The 26,246-nt window shown below is 45.9% G+C and overlaps 1 protein-coding gene across 2 annotated transcripts in view; it reads right to left on the reverse strand.

The window, feature by feature from the left end:
* Positions 1-26,246, reverse strand: part of jag1b (jagged canonical Notch ligand 1b) — a 102,235-nt gene that overhangs the window by 32,105 nt on the left and 43,884 nt on the right. Inside the window, exons 8-17 of one of the 2 annotated variants that reach the window (XM_036945977.1) lie at positions 24,975-25,085; positions 23,935-24,048; positions 17,899-18,012; positions 14,098-14,144; positions 11,750-11,923; positions 10,229-10,379; positions 8,068-8,232; positions 4,851-4,964; positions 3,850-3,963; positions 3,290-3,403 (exon numbers count right to left, since the gene is read on the reverse strand). In XM_036945977.1, coding sequence (XP_036801872.1) covers positions 3,290-3,403; positions 3,850-3,963; positions 4,851-4,964; positions 8,068-8,232; positions 10,229-10,379; positions 11,750-11,923; positions 14,098-14,144; positions 17,899-18,012; positions 23,935-24,048; positions 24,975-25,085 — 1,218 coding nt within the window. Of the gene's footprint in view, positions 1-3,289; positions 3,404-3,849; positions 3,964-4,850; positions 4,965-8,067; positions 8,233-10,228; positions 10,380-11,749; positions 11,924-14,097; positions 14,145-17,898; positions 18,013-23,934; positions 24,049-24,974; positions 25,089-26,246 lie in introns of both variants that reach the window. The other variant, XM_036945976.1, reaches the window with a different exon arrangement.

Genomic DNA, 26,246 nt, shown 5'->3' on the forward strand with positions numbered 1-26,246 from the left:
TCAAGCATCAGTCTCTATAACCCCCTGGGAACCAGATGGATCAAGCATCAGTCTCTATAACCCCCTGGGAACCATATGTATCAAGCATCAGTCTCTATAACCCCCTGGGAACCATATGGATCAAGCATCAGTCTCTATAACCCCCTGGGAACCATATGGATCAAGCATCAGTCTCTATAACCCCCTGGGAACCATATGGATCAAGCATCAGTCTCTATAACCCCCTGGGAACCATATGGATCAAGCATCAGTCTCTATAACCCCCTGGGAACCATAAGTCTCAAGTATATCCCCCTCTGTCCATGTAGTCTTATTCATTGTGATGTCATAGGCAGTGGTGGGGAAAAGTATTACATTGTCATACTTGAGTAAAAGTAAAGATACCTTAATATAAAGTGACTCAAGTAAAAGTGAAAGTCACCCTGTCAAATACTACTTCAGTAAAAATCTAAAAGTACTTGAGTTTAAATATACTTAAGTATCGAAAGTAAAAGTATAAATAATTTCAAATTGCTTATATTAAGTAAACCAGATGTAGCCATATTGTTTTTATAATTGACGGCTAGCCAGGGGAACACTCCAACACTCAGACATCATTTATAAAAGGAAGCATTTAGGTTTAGTGAGTCCTCCAGATCAGAGGCAGTAGGGATGACCAGGGATGTTCTCTGTTTAGTGAGTCCACCAGATCAGAGGCAGTAGGGATGACCAGGGATGTTCTCTGTTTAGTGAGTCCTCCAGATCAGAGACAGTAGGGATGACCAGGGATGTTCTCTGTTTAGTGAGGCCTCCAGATCAGATCAGTAGGAATGACCAGGGATGTTCTCTGTTTAGTGAGTCCTCCAGATCAGATCAGTAGGGATGACCAGGGATGGTCTCTGTTTAGTGAGTCCTCCAGATCAGATCAGTAGGGATGACCAGGGATGGTCTCTGTTTAGTGAGTCCTCCAGATCAGATCAGTAGGGATGACCAGGGATGGTCTCTGTTTAGTGAGTCCTCCAGATCAGAGGCAGTAGGGATGACCAGGGATGTTCTCTGTTTAGTGAGTCCTCCAGATCAGAGGCAGTAGGGATGACCAGGGATGTTCTCTGTTTAGTGAGTCCTCCAGATCAGATCAGTAGGGATGACCAGGGATGTTCTCTGTTTAGTGAGTCCTCCAGATCAGAGGCAGTAGGGATGACCAGGGATGTTCTCTGTTTAGTGAGTCCTCCAGATCAGATCAGTAGGGATGACCAGGGATGGTCTCTGTTTAGTGAGTCCTCCAGATCAGAGGCATTAGAGACGACCAGGGATGTTCTCTGTTTAGTGAGTCCTCCAGATCAGAGGCAGTAGGGATGACCAGGGATGTTCTCTGTTTAGTGAGTCCACCAGATCAGAGGCAGTAGAGATGACCAGGGATGGTCTCTGTTTAGTGAGTCCTCCAGATCAGAGGCAGTAGGGATGACCAGGGATGTTCTCTGTTTAGTGAGTCCTCCAGATCAGAGGCAGTAGAGATGACCAGGGATGGTCTCTGTTTAGTGAGTCCTCCAGATCAGAGGCAGTAGAGATGACCAGGGATGTTCTCTGTTTAGTGAGTCCTCCAGATCAGAGGCAGTAGGGATGACCAGGGATGTTCTCTGTTTAGTGAGTCCACCAGATCAGAGGCAGTAGAGATGACCAGGGATGTTCTCTGTTTAGTGAGTCCACCAGATCAGAGGCATTAGAGATGACCAGGGATGGTCTCTGTTTAGTGAGTCCTCCAGATCAGAGGCAGTAGGGATGACCAGGGATGTTCTCTGTTTAGTGAGTCCTCCAGATCAGAGGCAGTAGGGATGACCAGGGATGTTCTCTGTTTAGTGAGTCCACCAGATCAGAGGCAGTAGGGATGACCAGGGATGTTCTCTGTTTAGTGTGTGAATTAGACCATTTTCCTGTCTTGTTAATTATTCAAAATGTAACAAGTACTTTTGGGTGTCAGGGAAAATGTACGGAGTAAAGAGTACATTATTTTCTTTAGGAATGTAGTGAAGTAAAAGTTAAATGTTTTCAAAAATATAAATAGTAAAGTACAGATACCCCAAGAAACTTCTTAAGTAGTACTTTAAAGTACTTTTCACTACTGTGTGTATGTGTGTGTTTATGTTATGTGTGTGTGTGTGTGTGTGTGTGTGTATGTGTGTGTTAACTTTACTTTACACCACTGGTCAATGTCAAAACGGATCCTAATCACTTGTTTTCTACAACGCTTGATACTGATTGATAAAGCCCCTGATTGAACTCCCATCCAGACTAACTCACCTATATTACAGGTAGCCCCCTCCCTCCCATCCAGACTAACTCACCTATATTACAGGTAGCCCCCTCCCTCCCACCCAGACTAACTCACCTATATTACAGGTAGCCCCCTCCCTCCCATCCAGATTAACTCACCTATATTACAGGTAGCCCCTGATTGAACTCCCATCCAGACTAACTCACCTATATTACAGGTAGCCCCCTCCCCCCCATCCAGACTAACTCACCTATATTACAGGTAGCCCCCTCCCTCCCTCCCACCCAGACTAACTCACCTATATTACAGGTAGCCCCCTCCCTCCCTCCCTCCCATCCAGACTAACTCACCTATATTACAGGTAGCCCCCTCCCTCCCACCCAGACTAACTCACCTATATTACAGGTAGCCCCCTCCCTCCCTCCCATCCAGACTAACTCACCTATATTACAGGTAGCCCCCTCCCTCCCATCCAGATTAACTCACCTATATTACAGGTAGCCCCTGATTGAACTCCCATCCAGACTAACTCACCTATATTACAGGTAGCCCCCTCCCTCCCACCCAGACTAACTCACCTATATTACAGGTAGCCCCCTCCCTCCCTCCCATCCAGACTAACTCACCTATATTACAGGTAGCCCCCTCCCTCCCACCCAGACTAACTCACCTATATTACAGGTAGCCCCCTCCCTCCCATCCAGATTAACTCACCTATATTACAGGTAGCCCCTGATTGAACTCCCATCCAGACTAACTCACCTATATTACAGGTAGCCCCCTCCCTCCCATCCAGACTAACTCACCTATATTACAGGTAGCCCCCTCCCTCCCTCCCATCCAGACTAACTCACCTATATTACAGGTAGCCCCTGATTGAACTCCCATCCAGACTAACTCACCTATATTACAGGTAGCCCCCTCCCTCCCACCCAGACTAACTCACCTATATTACAGGTAGCCCCCTCCCTCCCTCCCATCCAGACTAACTCACCTATATTACAGGTAGCCCCCTCCCTCCCATCCAGACTAACTCACCTATATTACAGGTAGCCCCCTCCCATCCAGGGGAACACTTGCATTGGAAGGTGTCTCCCTCGTCATGGCATGTCCCTCCGTTGTTACAGGTAACCTCGTCACACTGGCTCTCACCTGGGAGACAGAGTTAAAGAGTCAGTGTTTCATAATGCACACACACACACACCTACCTGTGTGATAACATTCACACCTAAGCACATACCATGAACCTCCTCAGGCTCATTACACTGGTAAATAGAAAATGAGAGGGAGGGAGGGAGGGAGGGAGGGAGGGAGGGAGGGAGGGAGGGAGGGAGGGAGGGAGGGAGCGAGAGACAGAGAGAGAGAGACAGAGAGAGAGAGACAGAGAGAGAGAGAGAGAGACAGAGAGAGAGAGACAGAGAGAGAGAGACAGAGAGAGAGACAGAGAGAGAGACAGAGAGAGAGACAGAGAGAGAGACAGAGAGAGAGACAGAGAGAGAGACAGAGAGAGAGACAGAGAGAGAGACAGAGAGAGAGAGACAGAGAGACAGCGAGACAGAGAGAGAGAGAGAGAGAGAGAGAGAGAGAGGTGTTCTTACGGGAGTGGCAGGTCTTCCCCTTCCAGCCGTTCATACACTCACAGAAGAAATCAGTCACCAGGTCTCGACATGTTCCTCCATTATGGCATGGACTAGTGCTGCAGTCATCTATATCTGTAGGAGAGGAGGGGGAGAGAGGAGAGAGAGAGGAGAGGGGGAGAGGAGGAGAGGGGGAGAGAGGAGAGGGGGAGAGAGGAGAGGGGGAGAGGAGGAGAGGAGGAGAGAGGAGAGAGAGAGGAGAGGGGGAGAAGAGGAGAGGGGGAGAAGAGGAGAGGGGGAGAGAGGAGAGGGGGAGAGGAGAGGGGGAGTGGAGGAGAGGGGGAGAGGAGGAGAGGGGGAGAGGAGGAGGAGAGAGGAGAGAGAATAGAAATAGAGGAGGAGAGAGGAGGAGAGAGGAGAGAGGATAGAAATAGAGGAGGAGAAGGGGAGAGGAGGAGGAGAGGAGGAGAGAGGATAGAAATAGAGGAGGAGAAGGGGAGAGGAGGAGGAGAGGAGGAGAGAGGATAGAGAGAGAGAGGAGGAGAGGAGGGAGAGGAGGAGAGAGGATAGAAATAGAGGAGGAGAAGGGGAGAGGAGGAGGAGAGAGGATAGAGAGAGAGAGGGGGAGAGGAGAGAGAAACTTGTTTCAGGTTAAATTGCTACCTTTACATAATGGTCATAATTACACGTAGCGACCGACTTAGTGAAACATATATCATGCATCTGTACGTGTCAACGATGATGGGTAAGAATGTGGACCCCAGGAAAACTGGCGGTCGCTAAGGTATCAGCTAATGAGGATCCAAATAAAGACTAGTAGTGCTGCCGGGGGCCGGTCTAGAGGGGGCCGGTCTAGAGGGGGCCGGTCTAGAGGGGGCCGGTCTAGAGGGGGCCGGTCTAGAGGGGGCCGGTCTAGTGGGGGCGCTGCCTGCACCTGTCCGCCCCTCGTAGTTCTCATCAACATGTCGATCTCTCAGTAGAAGTTGAAAAACACTTTTTATTTTTAAAGAATAAATACTTACTGGTCTCACAGTGGTCCCCCTCCCAGCCGTCTCCACAGATACACTGGTATACACTGACTTTATCTATACAGGTTCCTCCGTTACCACACGGGTTGCTCTCACAATCATTAATATCTGAGATGGAGGGGGGAGAGAGAGGAGAGGTGAGGGGGAGAGAGAGGAGAGGTGAGAGAGGGGAGAGAGAGAGGGGGAGAGAGGGGGGGGAGAGAGAGAGAGGGAGAGAGAGAGAGAGAGAGAGAGAGAGAGAGAGAGAGAGAGGAGAGAGAGAGAGAGAGAGAGAGAGGGAGGGGAGGAGAGAGAGGAAAGGTGAGGGGGGGGGGGAAGAGGGTGGAGAGAGAGAGAGGGAGGGGAGGAGAGAAATCATTAGAAACTACAGTAAGGTAGGTTTACATGGATAATGTACCTGTACAAAACAGTGAAAAAAGTGAACTCCAGTAAGATCATTCTCTGAGTGTTGGCTTTAGTTTGACGTGTGGAATGTGGTTGGTGTGTGAGTCCCGCGCCAAGGCCACAGTGTTTGTGGACAGTTTAGAGGGACACTGGGTACTGTTGATAGGTGCCTGCCAGTGCTGCTTTGAAGGACAGCATGGGTGGTTTGGGATCAGGGTCTCTTTGATTTAGCGAGATATGTCATGTCTAAGTCAGTATTTCTGTTATATGTCATGTCTAAGTCACTATGTCTGTTATATGTCATATCTAAGTCAGTATGTCTGCTATACGTAATGTCTATACGTCAGTATGTCTGCTATATGTCAATATGTCTGCTATACGTCATGTCTATGAGTCAGTATGTCAGCTATATGTCATGTCTAAGTCAGTATGTCTGCTATATGTCATGTCTAAGTCAGCATGTCTGCTATATGTCATGTCTATGAGTCAGTATGTCTGCTATATGTTATGTCTAAGTCACTATGTCTGTTATATGTTATATCTAAGTCACTATGTCTGTGTCTAAGTCACTATGTCTGTTATATGTTATATCTAAGTCACTATGTCGTCTATGAGTCAGTATGTCTGCTATATGTCATGTCTATACGTCAGTATGTCTGTTATATGTCATGTCTATACGTCAGTATGTCTGCTATATGTCATGTCTATGAGTCAGTATGTCTGCTATATGTCATGTCTATACGTCAGTATGTCTGCTATACGTCATGTCTATACGTCAGTATGTCTGCTATACGTCATGTCTATACGTCAGTATGTCTGCTATATGTCATGTCTATACGTCAGTATGTCTGCTATATGTCATGTCTATACGTCAGTATGTCTGCTATATGTCATGTCTATACGTCAGTATGTCTGCTATATGTCATGTCTATACGTCAGTATGTCTGCTATATGTCATGTCTATACGTCAGTATGTCTGCTATATCTCGTCTATGAGTCAGTATGTCTGCTATATGTCATGTCTATACGTCAGTATGTCTGCTATATGTCATGTCTATACGTCAGTATGTCTGCTATATGTCATGTCTATACGTCAGTATGTCTGCTATATGTCATGTCTATACGTCAGTATGTCTGCTATATGTCATGTCTATACGTCAGTATGTCTGCTATATGTCATGTCTATACGTCAGTATGTCTGCTATATGTCATGTCTATACGTCAGTATGTCTGCTATATGTCATGTCTATACGTCAGTATGTCTGCTATATCTCGTCTATGAGTCAGTATGTCTGCTATATGTCATGTCTACACGTCAGTATGTCTGCTATATCTCGTCTATGAGTCAGTATGTCTGCTATATGTCATGTCTATACGTCAGTATGTCTGCTATATGTCATGTCTATGAGTCAGTATGTCTGCTATACATCATGTCTAAGCCAACATATCTGCTATATGTCATTGGGGGGCAGGGTAGCCTAGTGGTTAGAGCGGTTAGAGCGTTGGACTAGTAACCGGAAGGTTGCGAGTTCAAACCCCCGAGCTGACAAGGTACAAATCTGTCGTTCTGCCCCTGAACAGGCAGTTAACCCACTGTTCCCAGGCCGTCATTGAAAATAAGAATTTGTTCTTAACTGACTTGCCTGGTTAAATAAAGGTAAAATAAAAATGTCTAAGTCAGCATGTCTGCTATATGTCATGTCTGAGTCAGTATGTCTGCTATACGTCATGTCTATGAGTCAGTATGTCTGCTATACGGCATGTCTATGAGTCAGTATGTTTGCAATACGTCATGTCTAAGTCAGTATGTCTGCTATATGTCATGTCTAAGTCAGTATGTCTGCTATATGTCATGTCTATATGTCATGTCTAAGTCAGTATGTCTGCACGTCATGTCTAAGTCAGCATGTCTGCTATACGTCATGTCTATACGTCAGTATGTCTGTTATATGTCATATCTATACGTCAGTATGTCTGCTATATGTCATGTCTATACGTCAGTATGTCTGCTATATGTCATGTCTATACGTCAGTATGTCTGCTATATGTCAGTATGTCTGCTATATGTCATGTCTATGAGTCAGTATGTCTGCTATATGTCATGTCTATACGTCATGTCAGTATGTCTGCTATATGTCATGTCTATACGTCAGAATGTCTGCTATAGGTCAGTATGTCTGCTATAGGTCATGTCTATACTTCAGTATGTCTGCTATATGTCATGTCTATACGTCAGAATGTCTGTTATATGTCATATCTATACGTCAGTATGTCTGCTATATGTCATGTCTATACGTCAGTATGTCTGCTATATGTCATGTGTAAGTCAGCATGTCTGCTATACGTCATGTCTATACGTCAGTATGTCTGCTATATGTCATGTCTATACGTCAGTATGTCTACTATATGTCATGTGTAAGTCAGCATGTCTGCTATACGTCATGTCTATACGTCAGTATGTCTGTTATATGTCATATCTATACGTCAGTATGTCTGCTATATGTCATGTCTATACGTCAGTATGTCTGCTATATGTCATGTCTATACGTCAGTATGTCTGCTATATGTCAGTATGTCTGCTATATGTCATGTCTATGAGTCAGTATGTCTGCTATATGTCATGTCTATACGTCATGTCAGTATGTCTGCTATATGTCATGTCTATACGTCAGAATGTCTGCTATAGGTCAGTATGTCTGCTATAGGTCATGTCTATACTTCAGTATGTCTGCTATATGTCATGTCTATACGTCAGAATGTCTGTTATATGTCATGTCTATACGTCAGTATGTCTACTATATGTCATGTGTAAGTCAGCATGTCTTACTCTCGTGACAGTATGTGCCTCTGAAGCCCTCCTGACAGTCACAGCTGAACTGTCCTCCAGCCTGGCTCCGACAGCGTCCGTGAGGCCCACACACGTTGGAGGAGATGTACCGCTCCCCTCCAGGGGTACTGTTGGATCCCACGGCAACCGTGCAGCTGTCAATCACTGTTGGGGGGGAGAGTTAATTTTCACATGCATGTGAGCAGAGATGACTGACGACAACAGGAAGCATCTTCTTCACTGACACCCACTACAGAACATACAGACCTGAACCCAGGCCTCATACAGAAAGCAACTCAGGGTAGTGCCGGTACCAATGTCCTCTTAGTCACCATGACAACTCAGGGTAGTGCCGGTACCAATGTCCTCTTAGTCACCATGACAACTCAGGGTAGTTCTGGTACCAATGTCCTCTTAGTCACCATGACAACTCAGGGTAGTGCCGGTACCAATGTCCTCTTAGTCACCATGACAACTCAGGGTAGTTCTGGTACCAATGTCCTCTTAGTCACTATGACAACTCAGGGTAGTTCTGGTACCAAAGTCCTCTTAGTCACCATGACAACTCAGGGTAGTGCTGGTACCAATGTCCTCTTAGTCACTATGACAACTCAGGGTAGTTCTGGTACCAAAGTCCTCTTAGTCACCATGACAACTCAGGGAAGTTCTGGTACCAGTGTCCTCTTAGTCACCATGACAACTCAGGGTAGTTCTGGTACCAATGTCCTCTTAGTCACTATGACAACTCAGGGTAGTTCTGGTACCAATGTCCTCTTAGTCACCATGACAACTCAGGGTAGTTCTGGTACCAAAGTCCTCTTAGTCACTATGACAACTCAGGGTAGTTCTGGTACCAATGTCCTCTTAGTCACCATGACAACTCAGGGTAGTTCTGGTACCAAAATCCTCTTAGTCACCATGACAACTCAGGGTAGTTCTGGTACCAATGTCCTCTTAGTCACCATGACAACTCAGGGTAGTTCTGGTACCAATGTCCTCTTAGTCACCATGACAACTCAGGGTAGTTCTGGTACCAATGTCCTCTTACTCAGAGACGCTTTATGAACACAGACCCAGGTTTACATTCCGGTTAAAAAAACAGACACACGTCGCTGACTGAGCGATCAATTCTTCTCAGGAAGTGTAAACATGGAGGAACAGCAGCAACAGGAAGCTGTTACGCTGATCTCTCTCACTCTGCACTCCTGTCTGGTCTAGTTAACACACAGAGCTGAATCTAAACCCCAAACACCATACTAACACCAAGAGAGCGAGGGGTGGGGGGGGGGGGGCGAGGGATAGGGGGAACAAGCGCGGGGGAGGGAAACGAGAGAGGGGGAGAACGAGCGCGAGAGAGGGGGAGAACAAGCGCGGGGGAGGGAAACGAGAGAGGGGGAGGGAGGGAAACGAGAGAGGGGGAGAACGAGCGCGAGAGAGGGGGAGAACGAGCGCGAGAGAGGGGGAGAACGAGCGCGAGAGAGGGGGAGAACGAGCGCGAGAGAGGGGGAGAACGAGCGCGAGAGAGGGGGAGAACGAGCGCGAGAGAGGGGGAGAACGAGCGCGAGAGAGGGGGAGAACGAGCGCGAGAGAGGGGGAGAACGAGCGCGAGAGAGGGGGAGAACGAGCGCGAGAGAGGGGGAGAACGAGCGCGAGAGAGGGGGAGGGAAACGAGAGAGGGGGAGGGAAACGAGAGAGGGGGAGGGAAACGAGCGAGGGGGAGGGAAACGAGAGAGGGGGAGAACGAGCGCGAGAGAGGGGGAGAACGAGCGCGAGAGAGGGGGAGGGAAACGAGAGAGGGGGAGAACGAGCGCGAGAGAGGGGGAGGGAAACGAGAGAGGGGGGAGGGAAACGAGAGAGGGGGAGGGAACCGAGAGAGGGGGGAGGGAACCGAGAGAGGGGGGAGGGAACCGAGAGAGGGGGGAGGGAACCGAGAGAGGGGGGAGGGAACCGAGCGAGGGGGGAGGGTACCGAGCGAGGGGGGAGGGAACCGAGAGAGGGGGGAGGGAACCGAGAGAGGGGGGAGGGAACCGAGCGAGGGGGGAGGGTACCGAGCGAGGGGGGAGGGAACCGAGAGAAGGGGAGGGAACCGAGAGAGGAACTAAAGCGGGGACAGTAGCGGTCGACAGGGAGACGAGAGAGAGAGAGGACAAGGTGGGCGTACCTTTGCACGTGCTGGTGTGACAGTGGTCTTTGAGGTGAGAGCAGTTTTTCCCTTCGTAGTCGTCTGAACAGGCGCAGTAGTGACCTGTAGCCAGGTTGTAACATGCGGCTCCATTCAGACATGGGTTGACGAGGCAGTAGTCTATGTCCAACTATAGAGAGAGACAGAGAGACATGTTTACATTTTGGTCATTTACCAGACACTCTTATCCAGAACATCTTTCAGTTAGTGTATAACACTAAGAACTATATAAATATATATATTTACTTTACAAGAAAAACCTTCAAAAAAATGTAGTTATCTGAGAGACAAGACCATGGAAAGAGGCAGACGGACAGAGAGACGGGGTTCAGTACTAAACACAGACCAGCCCACAGCATCCTCCCGACAGAGACTTGCCAGGAAATAACCCCCCCCCCCCCCCCCACACACACACACACGAGACTTTGTCAGTGAGTCTGGGTTTAAACAGAAGAATGTCTCCAACACACAGCACTTAGTGAAGCTAAGACTAAACCCTTAGTCTAGTAGTCAGGGTGGGGGGGTAGTCTAGTAGTCAGGGTGGGGTAGTCTAGTAGTCAGGGTGGGGTAGCCTAGCAGTCAGGGTGGGGTAGCCTAGCAGTCAGGGTGGGGTAGCCTAGCAGTCAGGGTGGGGTAGCCTAGCAGTCAGGGTGGGGTAGCCTAGCAGTCAGGGTGGGGTAGCCTAGCAGTCAGGGTGGGGTAGCCTAGCAGTCAGGGTGGGGTAGCCTAGCAGTCAGGGTGGGGTAGCCTAGCAGTCAGGGTGGGGTAGCCTAGCAGTCAGGGTGGGGTAGCCTAGCAGTCAGGGTGGGGTAGCCTAGCAGTCAGGGTGGGGTAGCCTAGCAGTCAGGGTGGGGTAGCCTAGCAGTCAGGGTGGGGTAGCCTAGCAGTCAGGGTGGGGTAGTCTAGCAGTCAGGGTGGGGTAGTCTAGCAGTCAGGGTGGGGTAGTCTAGTAGTCAGGGTGGGGTAGTCTAGCAGTCAGGGTGGGGTAGTCTAGTAGACAGGGTGGGGTAGTCTAGCAGACAGGGTGGGGTAGTCTAGCAGTCAGGGTGGGGTAGTCTAGCAGTCAGGGTGGGGTAGTCTAGCAGTCAGGGTGGGGTAGTCTAGCAGTCTGGGTGGGGTAGTCTAGTAGTCAGGGTGGGGTAGTCTAGCAGTCAGGGTGGGGTAGTCTAGCAGTCAGGGTGGGGTAGTCTAGCAGTCAGGGTGGGGTAGTCTAGTAGTCAGGGTGGGGTAGTCTAGTAGTCTGGGTGGGGTAGTCTAGTAGTCAGGGTGGGGTAGTCTAGTAGTCTGGGTGGGGTAGTCTAGTAGTCAGGGTGGGGTAGTCTAGTAGTCAGGGTGGGTGGGTAGTCTAGCAGTCAGGGTGGGGTAGTCTAGTAGACAGGGTGGGCTAGTGGGGACTTGGGGGTTAAGGGGAAGGGTTTCAGTGTTGCTTACCAGGGACAGAATGGGAACTAAGTTAAGTTAAACAGCCGGGAAGGTTTTGAAGGTTGCACCAAAACTTACCTGACAGAGTTGTCCCGAGAATCCTGGCAGACAGAGGCAGGTGAATCCGTTGACCTGGTCTTGGCATCGCCCGCCGTTCAGACAGGGAGCGCCGGCACACTCATCCACATCTCTCTCACAGTGGTCTCCAGAGTAACCCGCAGGACACACACAGCGGAACCCGTTCACCAAGTCCTAGAATACACAACGTGATTAGTAAACACCACTAGCTAGTTCGACTCGCTACATGCTCCAGAAATACTAGGCAGGTCCAGGAACACAGACAGCCATCCAGCTAGCTGGCCAGAGGCCCCTTTAATCTAGCTGGCCAGAGACCCCTTTAATCTAGCTGGCCAGAGACCCCGTTAATCTAGCTGGCCAGAGACCCCTTTAATCTAGCTGGCCAGAAACCCCTTTAATCTAGCTGGCCAGAGACCCCTTTAATCTAGCTGGCCAGAGACCCCGTTAATCTAGCTGGCCAGAGACCCCGTTAATCTAGCTGGCCAGAGACCCCTTTAATCTAGCTGGCCAGAGACCCCGTTAATCTAGCTGGCCAGAGACCCCTTTAATCTAGCTGGACAGAGACCCCGTTAATCTAGCTGGCCAGAGACCCCTTTAATCTAGCTGGCCAGAGACCCCTTTAATCTAGCTGGTCAGAGACCCCTTTAATCTAGCTGGCCAGAGACCCCTTTAATCTAGCTGGCCAGAGACCCCTTTAATCTAGCTGGTAAGAGACCCCTTTAATCTAGCTGGCCAGAGATCCCCTTTAATCTAGCTGGCCAGAGATCCCCTTTAATCTAGCTGGCCAGAGACCCCGTTAATCTAGCTGGCCAGAGACCCCTTTAATCTAGCTGGCCAGAGACCCCGTTAATCTAGCTGGCCAGAGACCCCGTTAATCTAGCTGGCCAGAGACCCCTTTAATCTAGCTGGCCAGAGACCCCTTTAATCTAGCTGGCCAGAGACCCCTTTAATCTAGCTGGCCAGAGACCCCTTTAATCTAGCTGGCCAGAGACCCCGTTAATCTAGCTGGCCAGAGACCCCTTTAATCTAGCTGGACAGAGACCCCGTTAATCTAGCTGGCCAGAGACCCCTTTAATCTAGCTGGCCAGAGACCCCCTTAATCTAGCTGGCCAGAGACCCCTTTAATCTAGCTGGTAAGAGACCCCTTTAATCTAGCTGGCCAGAGATCCCCTTTAATCTAGCTGGCCAGAGATCCCCTTTAATCTAGCTGGCCAGAGACCCCGTTAATCTAGCTGGCCAGAGACCCCTTTAATCTAGCTGGCCAGAGACCCCTTTAATCTAGCTGGCCAGAGACCCCTTTAATCTAGCTGGCCAGAGACCCCTTTAATCTAGCTGGCCAGAGACCCCTTTAATCTAGCTGGCCAGAGACCCCTTTAATCTAGCTGGCCAGAGACCCCTTTAATCTAGCTGGCCAGAGGACCCCTTTAATCTAGCTGGCCAGAGACCCCTTTAATCTAGCTGGCCAGAGACCCCTTTAATCTAGCTGGCCAGAGACCCCTTTAATCTAGCTGGCCAGAGACCCCTTTAATCTAGCTGGACAGAGACCCCTTTAATCTAGCTGGACAGAGACCCCTTTAATCTAGCTGGACAGAGACCCCTTTAATCTAGCTGGCCAGAGACCCCTTTAATCTAGCTGGCCAGAGACCCCTTTAATCTAGCTGGACAGAGACCCCTTTAATCTAGCTGGCCAGGCCAGAGACCCCTTAAATCTAGCTGGCCAGAGACCCCTTTAATCTAGCTGGCCAGAGACCCCCTTTAATCTAGCTGGCCAGAGACCCCTTTAATCTAGCTGGCCAGAGACCCCTTTAATCTAGCTGGCCAGAGAGCCCCTTTAATCTAGCTGGCCAGAGACCCCTTAAATCTAGCTGGCCAGAGACCCCTTTAATCTAGCTGGACAGAGACCCCTTTATTCTAGCTGGCCAGAGACCCCTTTAATCTAGCTGGCCAGAGACCCCTTTAATCTAGCTGGCCAGAGAGCCCCTTTAATCTAGCTGGCCAGAGACCCCTTTAATCTAGCTGGCCAGAGAGCCCCTTTAATCTAGCTTTTACCTAATGTGTTCAAGGAATCTCTCCTCTCTCCCCTCCTCTTCCTCTAAATATTTCATTTCATTGAGGGATTCCAGAACAACGTTAAAAACTCCCCAGATGTGTTACCTTCCAGAGAACAGAACGCTACACAACTGTTGCCATCTTTTCATTTATTGTATTTTTTAAAAAGCTGTAAATTGACTTTGTGGTGTGGAAAGAAACCGGAAACAAAAAGGACAAGCTGAACACATAAAACAAGTGTTTGACATCGCCGATACAAGACAGATTAACGTATTTGTAGCTCCCAAACAGCAACATACCCTGCAGGTTCCTCCGTGCTGGCATTGGTCCTTGCAGTCATTGATATCTAGATGGGGGGGGGAATTACATTTTTTTTTAAAACACCATAATGTAACTCTCTGGATAATATGATGTTTTTAACATAATAACCCACTAACTACTTCATAACTTCCTCTCTGCTCGACCCTCGATAAACTCCTTCATAAACTGCTGGTTCAGAACTTAGTAGGGTGTAAGGCAATTTTTTACTATCCCTGAGCCAAGTGAAAGTAGCACTGTGTGTGTGTGTAGGGCCCTATTCCCTATATAGTACACTACTGTAGACCAGGGCCCTATTCCCTATATAGTACACTACTGTAGACCAGGGCCCTATTCCCTATATAGTACACTACTGTAGACCAGGGCCCTATTCCCTATATAGCACACTACTTTGGATCAGGGCCCTATTCTCTATATAGCACACTACTTTGGATCAGGGCCCTATTCTCTATATAGCGCACTACTTTGGATCAGGGCCCTATTCTCTATATAGCGCACTACTTTGGATCAGGGCCAAATGAGGTGGAAACTAAGCAACATATTAGAGACACATATTTCCCTCAGATTACACAGACCCACAAAGAATTTGAAAACAAACAATTTTGAAAAACTATCGTATCTGTTGGGTGAAATACCACAGTGTGTCATCAAAGCAGCAAGATTTGTGACCTGTTGCCACAACAAAAAGGGAACCAATGAAGAACAGACACCATTGTAAATGCAACCCATATTTACAGTTGAAGTCGGAAGTTTACATACAGCCAAATACATTTAAACTCAGTTTTTCACAATTCCTGACATTTAATCCTAGTAAAAGATTCCCTGTCTTAGGTCATTTAGGATCCACCACTTTATTTTAAGAATGTGAAATGTCAGAATAATAGTAGAGAGAATGAATTATTTCAGCTTTTATTTCTTTCATCACATTCCCAGTGGGTCAGAAGTTTACATACACTCAATTAGTCTTTGGTAGCATTGCCTTTAAATTGTTTAACTTGGGTCAAACGTTTCAGGTAGCCTTCCACAAGCTTCCCACAATAAGTTGGGTGAATTTAGGCCCATTCCTCCTGACAGAGCTGGTGTAACTGAGTCAGGTTTGTAGGCCTCCTTGCTCGCACACGCTTTTTCAGTTCTGCCCACACATTGTCTATAGGATTGAGGTCAGGGCTTTGCGATGGCCACTCCAATATAGAGGTCGACCAATTAAATCAGAATGGCCGATTAATTTGGGCCGATTTCAAGTTTTCATAACAATCGGAAATTGGTATTTTTTGGCGCCGGTTTGCCGATTTTAAAATATTTTTAAACTTTTTAACCTTTTATTAAACCTTTATTTAACCTTTATTTAACTAGGCAAGTCAGTTAAGAACACATTCTTATTTTCAATGATGGCCTAGGAACGGTGGGTTAACTGCCTTGTTCAGGGGCAGAACGACAGATTTGTACCTTGTCAGCTCGGGGGATCCAATCTTGCAACCTTACAGTTAACTAGTCCAACGCTATAACCACCTGCCTCTCGTTGCACTCCACAAGGAGACTGACTGCCTGTTACGCGAATGCAGTAAGCCAAGGTAAGTTGCTAGCTAGCATTAAACTTATCTTATAAAAAACAATCAATCATAATCACTAGTTAACTACACATGGTTGATGATATTACTAGATATTATCTGATATGACTGAGCATACAAGTATCTGACTGAGCGGTGGTAGGCAGAAGCAGGCGCGTAACCATTCATTCAAACAGCACTTGTGCGTTTTGCCAGCAGCTCTTCGTTGTGCGTCAAGCATTGCGCTGTTTATGACTTCAAGCCTATCAACTCCCGAGATGAGGCTGGTGTGACCGAAGTGAAATGGCTAGCTAGTTAGCACGCGCTAATAGCGTTTCAAACGTCACTCGCTCTGAGCCTTGGAGTAGTTGTTCCCCTTGCTCTGCAAGGGCCGCGGCTTTTGTGAAGCGATGGGTAACGATGCTTCGATGGTGGCTGTTGTTGTGTTCCTGGTTCGAGCCCAGGGAGGAGCGAAGAGAGGGACGGAAGCTATACTGTTACACTGCCAATACTAAAGCACCTATTAGAACATCTAATAGTCAAAGGTTAATGAAATACAAATGGTATAGAGAGAAATATTCCTATAATTCCTATAATAACAACCACCTAAAACTTCTTACCTGGGAATATTGAAGACTCATGTTAAAAGGAACCACCAGCTTTCATATGTTCTCATGTTCTGAGCAAGGAACTGAAACGTTAGCTTTCTTACATGGCACATATTGCACTTTTACTTTCTTCTCCAACACTTTGTTTTAGCATTATTTAAACCAAATTGAACATGTTTCATTATTTACTTGAGGCTAAATTGATTTTTATTGATGTATTATATTAAGTTAAAATAAGTGTTCATTCAGTATTGTTGTAATTGTCATTATTACAAATAAATGAATGAAAAAAATATATATATATATTTTTTATTATTATTATTATTTTTTTTATTTTTTATTTTATTTTATTTTTTTTAAATCGGCCGATTAATCGGTATCGGGTTTTTTGGTCCTCCAATAATCGGTATCGAAAAATAATAATCGGTCGACCTCTACTCCCAATACCTTGACTTTGTTGTCCTTAAGCCATTTTGCCACAACTTTGGGACTCGTTTTACTGTGGATATAGATACTTTTGTACCTGTTTCCTCCAGCATCTTCACAAGGTCCTTTTCGCACCAAAGTACGTTCATATCTAGGAGACAAAACGCATCTCCTTCCTGGGCGGTATGACGGCTGCGTGGTCCCATGGTGTTTATACTTGCGTACTATTGTTTGTACAGATGAACGTGGTACCTTCAGGAGTTTGGAAATTGCTCCCAAGGATGATCCAGACTTGTGGAGGTCTACAATTTTTTTTCTGAGCTCTTGGGAAAATCAAAAGAAATCAGCCTTGATGTCAAGCAAAGAGGCACCGAGTTTGAAGGTAGGCCTTGAAATACATCCACAGGCACACCTCCAATTGACTTAATTAGCCTATCAGAACTTCTAAAGCCATGACATCATTTCTGGAATTTTCCAAGCTGTTTAAAGGCACAGTCAACTTAGTGTATGTAAACTTCTGACCCACTGGAATTGTGATACAGTGAATTATAAGTGAAATAATCTGTCTGTAAACAATTGTTGGAAAAATGACTTGTGCCATTCACAAAGTAGATGTCCTAACCGACTTGTAAAAACTAGTTTTAACGACTCAAACTTAGTGTATGTAAACTAGTTTTAACGACTCAAACTTAGTGTATGTAAACTAGTTTTAATGACTCCAACCTAAGTGTATGTAAACTAGTTTTAATGACTCCAACCTAAGTGTATGTAAACTAGTTTTAACGACTCAAACTTAGTGAATGTAAACTAGTTTTAACGACTCAAACTTAGTGTATGTAAACTAGCTTTAACGACTCAAACTTAGTGTATGTAAACTAGTTTTAACGACTCAAACTTAGTGTATGTAAACTAGTTTTAACGACTCAATCTTAGTGTATGTAAACTAGTTTTAACGACTCAAACTTAGTGTATGTAAACCTCCGACTTCAACTGTACACATTTATTTATTTTCCCGTCTCTTTGCACGTTGTTACAACACTGACATTTGACATTTGTCTTTATTCTTTTGGATCTTACTTGCTTTGGCAATGTAAACATACGTTTCCCTAATGCCCTTAAATTGAAATTGAGAGAGAGTGCGAGAGAAGGCAGGTGGCCTATAACTCAACAGTTGCAACACAACAGTCTTAGTTCTACTCACTGATGTCACATTTCTGTCCCGTCCAACCAGGAACGCACTCGCAGAAGTATCCACCAATCAGGTTGCGGCAAGAGTTGGCGTTGACACAGGGCTTGCTGTCGCATTCGTTGGCGTCTTGAGGAGGAGTTGAATAACACAGCATGGTTAGAGTGAAGGCTGGTGTGGACATTACGGTGACAGACGGGCCATGTCCCGATTCTCAACCCTTTTCACTTCACATTGATTTAAAAGCAGTGGATTGGCTGGTCTAGAGGTAATGATAGTGTAGTCTAGTGGTAATGATAGTGTAGTCTAGTGGTAACGATAGTGTAGTCTAGAGGTAATGATAGTGTAGTCTAGAGGTAATGATAGTGTAGTCTAGAGGTAATGATAGTGTAGTCTAGTGGTAAAGATAGTGTAGTCTAGAGGTAACGATAGTGTAGTCTAGAGGTAATGATAGTGTAGTCTAGAGGTAATGATAGTGTAGTCTAGTGGTAACGATAGTGTAGTCTAGAGGTAACGATAGTGTAGTCTAGAGGTAACGATAGTCTAGTCTAGAGGTAATGATAGTCTAGTCTAGAGGTAATGATAGTGTAGTCTAGTGGTAACGATAGTGTAGTCTAGAGGTAACGATAGTGTAGTCTAGAGGTAACGATAGTCTAGTCTAGAGGTAATGATAGTCTAGTCTAGAGGTAATGCTAGTGTAGTCTGGTCTAGAGGTAATGATAGTGTAGTCTAGAGGTAATGATAGTGTAGTCTAGAGGTAATGATAGTGTAGTCTAGAGGTAATGATAGTGTAGTCTGGTCTAGAGGTAATGATAGTGTAGTCTAGTGGTAACGATAGTGTAGTCTAGAGGTAATGATAGTGTAGTCTAGAGGTAATGATAGTCTAGTCTAGAGGTAATGATAGTCTAGCCTAGAGGTAATGATAGTCTAGCCTAGAGGTAATGATAGTCTAGTCTAGAGGTAATGATGGTGTATTCTGGTCTAGAGGTAATGATAGTGTAGTCTGGTCTAAAGGTAACGATAGTCAAGTCTAGAGGTAATGATAGTGTAGTCTGGTCTAGAGGTAATGATAGTGTAGTCTAGAGGTAACGATAGTGTAGTCTAGAGGTAATGATAGTGTAGTATAGAGGTAATGATAGTGTAGTATAGAGGTAATGTAGTCTAGTCTGGAGGTAATGTAGTCTAGTCTAGAGGTAATGTAGTCTAGAGGTAATGTAGTCTAGTCTAGAGGTAATGATAGTGTAGTCTGGTCTAGAGGTAACGATAGTCTAGTCTAGAGGTAATGATAGTGTAGTCTGGTCTAGAGGTAATGATAGTCTAGTCTAGAGGTAATGATAGTGTAGTCTAGAGGTAATGATAGTGTAGTCTAGATGTAATGATAGTGTAGTCTAGAGGTAATGATAGTGTAGTCTAGAGGTAATGATAGTGTAGTCTAGAGGTAATGATAGTGTAGTCTGGTCTAGAGGTAATGATAGTCTAGTCTAGAGGTAATGGTAGTCTAGTCCAGAGGTAATGATGTTTAGTCCAGAGGTAATGATGTCTAGTCCAGAGGTAATGCTGTCTAGTCCAGAGGTAATGATGTTTAGTCCAGAGGTAATGTAGTCCAGAGGTAATGGTAGTCTAGTCCAGAGGTGATGATGTTTAGTCCAGAGGTAATGATGTCTAGTCCAGAGGTAATGATGTCTAGTCCAGAGGTAATGATGTCTAGTCCAGAGGTAATGATGTCTAGTCCAGAGGTAATGATAGTCTAGTCCAGAGGTAATGATAGTCTAGTCTAGAGGTAATGATGTCTAGTCCAGAGGTAATGATAGTCTAGTCCAGAGGTAATGATGTCTAGTCCAGAGGTAATGATGTCTAGTCCAGAGGTAATGATAGTCTAGTCTAGAGGTAATGATAGTGTAGTCTAGAAGTAATGATAGTGTAGTCTAGAGGTAATGATAGTGTAGTCTGGTCTAGAGGTAATGATAATGTAGTCTGGTCTAGAGGTAACGATAGTGTAGTCTAGAGGTAATGATAGTCTAGTCCAGAGGTAATGATGTTTAGTCCAGAGGTAATGATGTCTAGTCCAGAGGTAATGATGTCTAGTCCAGAGGTAATGATGTTTAGTCCAGAGGTAATGTAGTCCAGAGGTAATGGTAGTCTAGTCCAGAGGTAATGATGTTTAGTCCAGAGGTAATGATGTCGAGTCCAGAGGTAATGATAGTCTAGTCCAGAGGTAATGATAGTCTAGTCCAGAGGTAATGATGTTTAGTCCAGAGGTAATGATAGTCTAGTCTAGAGGTAATGATAGTGTAGTCTAGAGGTAATGATAGTGTAGTCTAGAAGTAATGATAGTGTAGTCTAGAGGTAATGATAGTGTAGTCTGGTCAAGAGGTGTTGATAATGTAGTCTGGTTTTAGAGGTAACGATAGTGTAGTCTAGAGGTAATGATAGTCTAGTCTGGAGGTAATGTAGTCTAGTCTAGAGGTAATGTAGACTAGAGGTAATGGTAGTGTAGTCTAGAAGTAATGATAGTGTAGTCTAGAAGTAATGATAGTGTAGTCTAGAGGTAATGGTAGTCTAGTCCAGAGGTAATGATGTTTAGTCCAGAGGTAATGATGTCTAGTCCAGAGGTAATGCTGTCTAGTCCAGAGGTAATGATGTTTAGTCCAGAGGTAATGTAGTCCAGAGGTAATGGTAGTCTAGTCCAGAGGTAATTATGTTTAGTCCAGAGGTAATGATGTCTAGTCCAGAGGTAATGATAATGTAGTCTGGTCTAGAGGTAATGATAATGTAGTCTGGTCTAGAAGTAACGATAGTGTAGTCTAGAGGTAATGATAGTCTAGTCTGGAGGTAATGTAGTCTAGTCTAGAGGTAATGTAGACTAGAGGTAATGGTAGTGTAGTCTAGAAGTAATGATAGTGTAGTCTAGAGGTAATGATAGTGTAGTCTGGTCTAGAGGTAATGATAATGTAGTCTGGTCTAGAGGTAACGATAGTGTAGTCTAGAGGTAATGATAGTCTAGTCTGGAGGTAATGTAGTCTAGTCTAGAGATAATGTAGTCTAGAGGTAATGGTAGTCTAGTCCAGAGGTAATGATGTTTAGTCCAGAGGTAATGATGTCTAGTCCAGAGGTAATGATGTCTAGTCCAGAGGTAATGATAGTCTAGTCTAGAGGTAATGATAGTGTAGTCTAGAGGTAATGATAGGGTAGTCTGGTCTAGAGGTAATGATAATGTAGTCTGGTCTAGAGGTAACGATAGTGTAGTCTAGAGGTAATGATAGTCTAGTCTGGAGGTAATGTAGTCTAGTCTAGAGGTAATGTAGTCTAGTCTAGAGGTAATGTAGTCTAGAGGTAATGGTAGTCTAGTCCAGAGGTAATGATGTTTAGTCCAGAGGTAATGATGTCTAGTCCAGAGGTAATGATGTCTAGTCCAGAGGTAATGATGTTTAGTCCAGAGGTAATGTAGTCCAGAGGTAATGGTAGTCTAGTCCAGAGGTAATGATGTTTAGTCCAGAGGTAATGATGTCTAGTCCAGAGGTAATGATGTCTAGTCCAGAGGTAATGATGTCTAGTCCAGAGGTAATGATGTCTAGTCCAGAGGTAATGATGTCTAGTCCAGAGGTAATGATGTCTAGTCCAGAGGTAATGATAGTCTAGTCCAGAGGTAATGATAGTCTAGTCTAGAGGTAATGATAGTCTAGTCCAGAGGTAATGATGTCGAGTCCAGAGGTAATGATAGTCTAGTCCAGAGGTAATGATAGTCTAGTCCAGAGGTAATGATAGTCTAGTCCAGAGGTAATGATGTTTAGTCCAGAGGTAATGATAGTCTAGTCTAGAGGTAATGATAGTGTAGTCTAGAAGTAATGATAGTGTAGTCTAGAGGTAATGATAGTGTAGTCTGGTCAAGAGGTATTGATAATGTAGTCTGGTTTTAGAGGTAACGATAGTGTAGTCTAGAGGTAATGATAGTCTAGTCTGGAGGTAATGTAGTCTAGTCTAGAGGTAATGTAGACTAGAGGTAATGGTAGTGTAGTCTAGAAGTAATGATAGTGTAGTCTAGAAGTAATGATAGTGTAGTCTAGAGGTAATGGTAGTCTAGTCCAGAGGTAATGATGTTTAGTCCAGAGGTAATGATGTCTAGTCCAGAGGTAATGCTGTCTAGTCCAGAGGTAATGATGTTTAGTCCAGAGGTAATGGTAGTCTAGTCCAGAGGTAATTATGTTTAGTCCAGAGGTAATGATGTCTAGTCCAGAGGTAATGATAATGTAGTCTGGTCTAGAGGTAATGATAATGTAGTCTGGTCTAGAAGTAACGATAGTGTAGTCTAGAGGTAATGATAGTCTAGTCTGGAGGTAATGTAGTCTAGTCTAGAGGTAATGTAGACTAGAGGTAATGGTAGTGTAGTCTAGAAGTAATGATAGTGTAGTCTAGAGGTAATGATAGTGTAGTCTGGTCTAGAGGTAATGATAATGTAGTCTGGTCTAGAGGTAACGATAGTGTAGTCTAGAGGTAATGATAGTCTAGTCTGGAGGTAATGTAGTCTAGTCTAGAGGTAATGTAGTCTAGAGGTAATGGTAGTCTAGTCCAGAGGTAATGATGTTTAGTCCAGAGGTAATGATGTCTAGTCCAGAGGTAATGATGTCTAGTCCAGAGGTAATGATGTTTAGTCCAGAGGTAATGTAGTCCAGAGGTAATGGTAGTCTAGTCCAGAGGTAATGATGTCTAGTCCAGAGGTAATGATGTCTAGTCCAGAGGTAATGATGTCTAGTCCAGAGGTAATGATGTCTAGTCCAGAGGTAATGATGTCTAGTCCAGAGGTAATGCTGTCTAGTCCAGAGGTAATGATGTCTAGTCCAGAGGTAATGATGTCTAGTCCAGAGGTAATGATAGTCTAGTCCAGAGGTAATGATAGTCTAGTCCAGAGGTAATGATAGTCTAGTCTAGAGGTAATGATAGTCTAGTCTAGAGGTAATGATGTGTAGTCCAGAGGTAATGATGTCTAGTCCAGAGGTAATGATAGTCTAGTCTAGAGGTAATGATAGTCTAGTCTAGAGGTAATGATGTCTAGTCCAGAGGTAATGATGTCTAGTCCAGAGGTAATGTAGTCCAGAGGTAATGTAGTCTAGTCCAGAGGTAATGATGTTTAGTCCAGAGGTAATGATGTCTAGTCCAGAGGTAATGATGTTTAGTCCAGAGGTAATGTAGTCCAGAGGTAATGTAGTCTAGTCCAGAGGTAATGATAGTGTAGTCTAGAGGTAATGATAGTCTAGTCCAGAGGTAATGATGTCTAGTCCAGAGGTAATGATGTTTAGTCCAGAGGTAATGTAGTCCAGAGGTAATGGTAGTCTAGCCCAGAGGTAATGATGTCTAGTCCAGAGGTAATGATGTTTAGTCCAGAGGTAATGTAGTCCAGAGGTAATGTAGTCTAGTCCAGAGGTAATGATAGTGTAGTCTAGAGGTAATGATAGTGCAGTCTAGTCCAGAGGTAATGTAGTCCAGAGGTAATGGTAGTCTAGTCCAGAGGTAATGATAGTGTAGTCTAGAGGTAATGATAGTGCAGTCTAGTCCAGAGGTAATGTAGTCCAGAGGTAATGGTAGTCTAGTCCAGAGGTAATGATGTCTAGTCCAGAGGTAATGATAGTGCAGAGGTAATGATGTCTAGTCCAGAGGTAATGATAGTGCAGAGGTAATGATGTCTAGTCCAGAGGTAATGATAGTGCAGAGGTAATGATGTCTAGTCCAGAGGTAATGGTAGTCTAGTCCAGAGGTAATGATGTCTAGTCCAGAGGTAATGTAGTCCAGAGGTAATGATGTCTAGTCCAGAGGTAATGTAGTCCAGAGGTAATGATAGTCTAGTCCAGAGGTAATGATAGTCTAGTCCAGAGGTAATGTAGTCCAGAGGTAATGATGTCTAGTCCAGAGGTAATACTGCAGTCTCACACAGTTTCTAATCAGGCCTACTGCTCCTCGACATATCCCATCATTCCCTACAGCTTGTCTGTTGAGAGAAAATACCGTAGACAAAAAGCATTGGATTGGTGAGAAAGAGAGAAGAGAGATGTGTCTTACCGATGAGGCAGGTCTTGCCGGTCCACTGAGGAGGACAGTGACACTTATAAGCATGAACCAGATCCTGACAGGTCCCACCGTGGTTACAGGGGTTAGGAGAGCACTCATCAACATCTAGCAGACAGGGGAGACACATTCATTTGTGAGTCTGTGTGTCTACGTGTGTGTTGGGGTGTGTGTGTGTGTGTGTTGGGGTGTGTGTGTGTGTGTGTGTTGGGGTGTATGTGTGTTGGGGTGTGTGTGTGTGTGTGTGTTGGGGTGTATGTGTGTTGGGGTGTGTGTGTGTGTGTTGGGGTGTGTGTGTGTGTGTGTGTGTGTGTGTGTTGGGGTGTGTGTGTGTGTGTGTGTTGGGGTGTGTGTGTGTGTGTGTGTGTTGGGGTGTGTGTGTGTGTGTGTGTGTTGGGGTGTGTGTGTGTTGGGGTGTGTGTGTGTTGGGGTGTGTGTGTGTTGGGGTGTGTGTGTGTTGGGGTGTGTGTGTGTTGGGGTGTGTGTGTGTTTTGGGGTGTGTGTGTGTTTTGGGGTGTGTGTGTGTTTTGGGGTGTGTGTGTGTTTTGGGGTGTGTGTGTGTTTTGGGGTGTGTGTGTGTTTTGGGGTGTGTGTGTGTTTTGGGGTGTGTGTGTGTTTTGGGGTGTGTGTGTGTTTTGGGGTGTGTGTGTGTTTTGGGGTGTGTGTGTTGAGGTGTGTGTGTGTGTGTTGGGGTGTGTGTGTGTGTTGGGGTGTGTGTGTGTTGGGGTGTGTGTGTGTGTGTTGGGATGTGTGTGTGTGTGTGTGTGTGTTGGGGTGTGTGTGTGTGTGTTGGGGTGTGTGTGTGTGTGTGTGTGTGTTGGGGTGTGTGTGTGTGTGTTGGGGTGTGTGTGTGTGTGTTGGGGTGTGTGTGTGTGTGTGTTGGGGTGTGTGTGTGTGTGTGTTGGGGTGTGTGTGTGTGTGTGTTGGGGTGTGTGTGTGTGTGTGTTGGGGTGTGTGTGTGTGTGTGTTGGGGTGTGTGTGTGTGTGTGTTGGGGTGTGTGTGTGTGTGTGTTGGGGTGTGTGTGTGTTCTTACTGAGGCTACAGGAGGGTCCACTCCAGCCCGGGGAACAGACACACTCATAACCCAGACTGGTCTCAACACAGCTCCCTCCATTAGAGCAGGGCTCAGACAGACATGCATGCTCTGCTGTGGGGGAGAAACACCGGGTTTAATACACTCTGTTACACACAGGCCCTTATCCTACACACCCTGAATCCCCCCACCCCCTATCCTACACCCCCTGAATCCCCCTATACCCCCTGAATCCCCCTACACCCCCTGAATCCCCCCACCCCCGATCCTACACCCCCTGAATCCCCCTATACCCCCTGAATCCCTCCACCCCCTACCCTATACCCCCTCAATCCCTCCACCCTATATCCCCCCCCCCTACAATACACCCCCTGAATCCCTCCACCCTCTACCCTATACCCCCCGCCCTACAGTACACCCCCTGAATCCCCCTATACCCCCTGAATCCCTCCACCCCCTACCCTATACCCCCTCAATCCCTCCACCCTATATCCCCCCCCCCCTACAATACACCCCCTGAATCCCTCCACCCCCTACCCTATACCCCCCTGAATCCCCCTATACCCCCTGAATCCCCCTACACCCCCTGAATCCCCCCACCCCCGATCCTACACCCCCTGAATCCCTCCACCCCCTACCCTATACCCCCTGAAAATCTCCACCCCCTACCCTAAACCCCCTCAATCCCTCCACCCTATACCCCCCCCCCCCCCCCTACAATACACCCCCTGAATCCCTCCACCCCCTACCCTATACCCCCCCCCCCCCTACAGTACACCCCCTGAATGACACCCACAGAGCAGGAACAAGGCAGTAGGAGGGAGAGCACATAGTTGATATTGGCCTGTCACTGTAGGTGAAAAGGTCAAAATAGAGATGTGATTTCTAGAATCAGAAACCTATATGAATGACAAGGCCTCTTCATTCCGCTATTAGGCAATGGACTACGGTTATTTGTATAGTAATATGCTACAGTTGATTGACTGGTTCCCCCGAGTGACGTCAAAGTGCTTTGTTTCAGACCACAGAACGTTGAAAAAGTACTTTACAAAATGTTGGTTTAAATTGAATATTGTTCATGGTTTTGGGGATCGAATGTAAAATTTGAGGTAAACATAATACTACGTTTCCTTCTGCCTGACCTCTTCGTACACAAGATCCCCACGGTCTCTCAGTGAATCAATCATTCATTATGGATTCATTTAGGAAGCAGTCAGACTTAACCTCCAACCACAAGAGAAATTCATCAGCCCATATTTCTCCCTCCCTCTC

This window comes from Oncorhynchus mykiss, chromosome 16 (assembly GCF_013265735.2).
Source record: "Oncorhynchus mykiss isolate Arlee chromosome 16, USDA_OmykA_1.1, whole genome shotgun sequence".
Taxonomy (NCBI): Eukaryota; Metazoa; Chordata; class Actinopteri; order Salmoniformes; family Salmonidae; genus Oncorhynchus; species Oncorhynchus mykiss.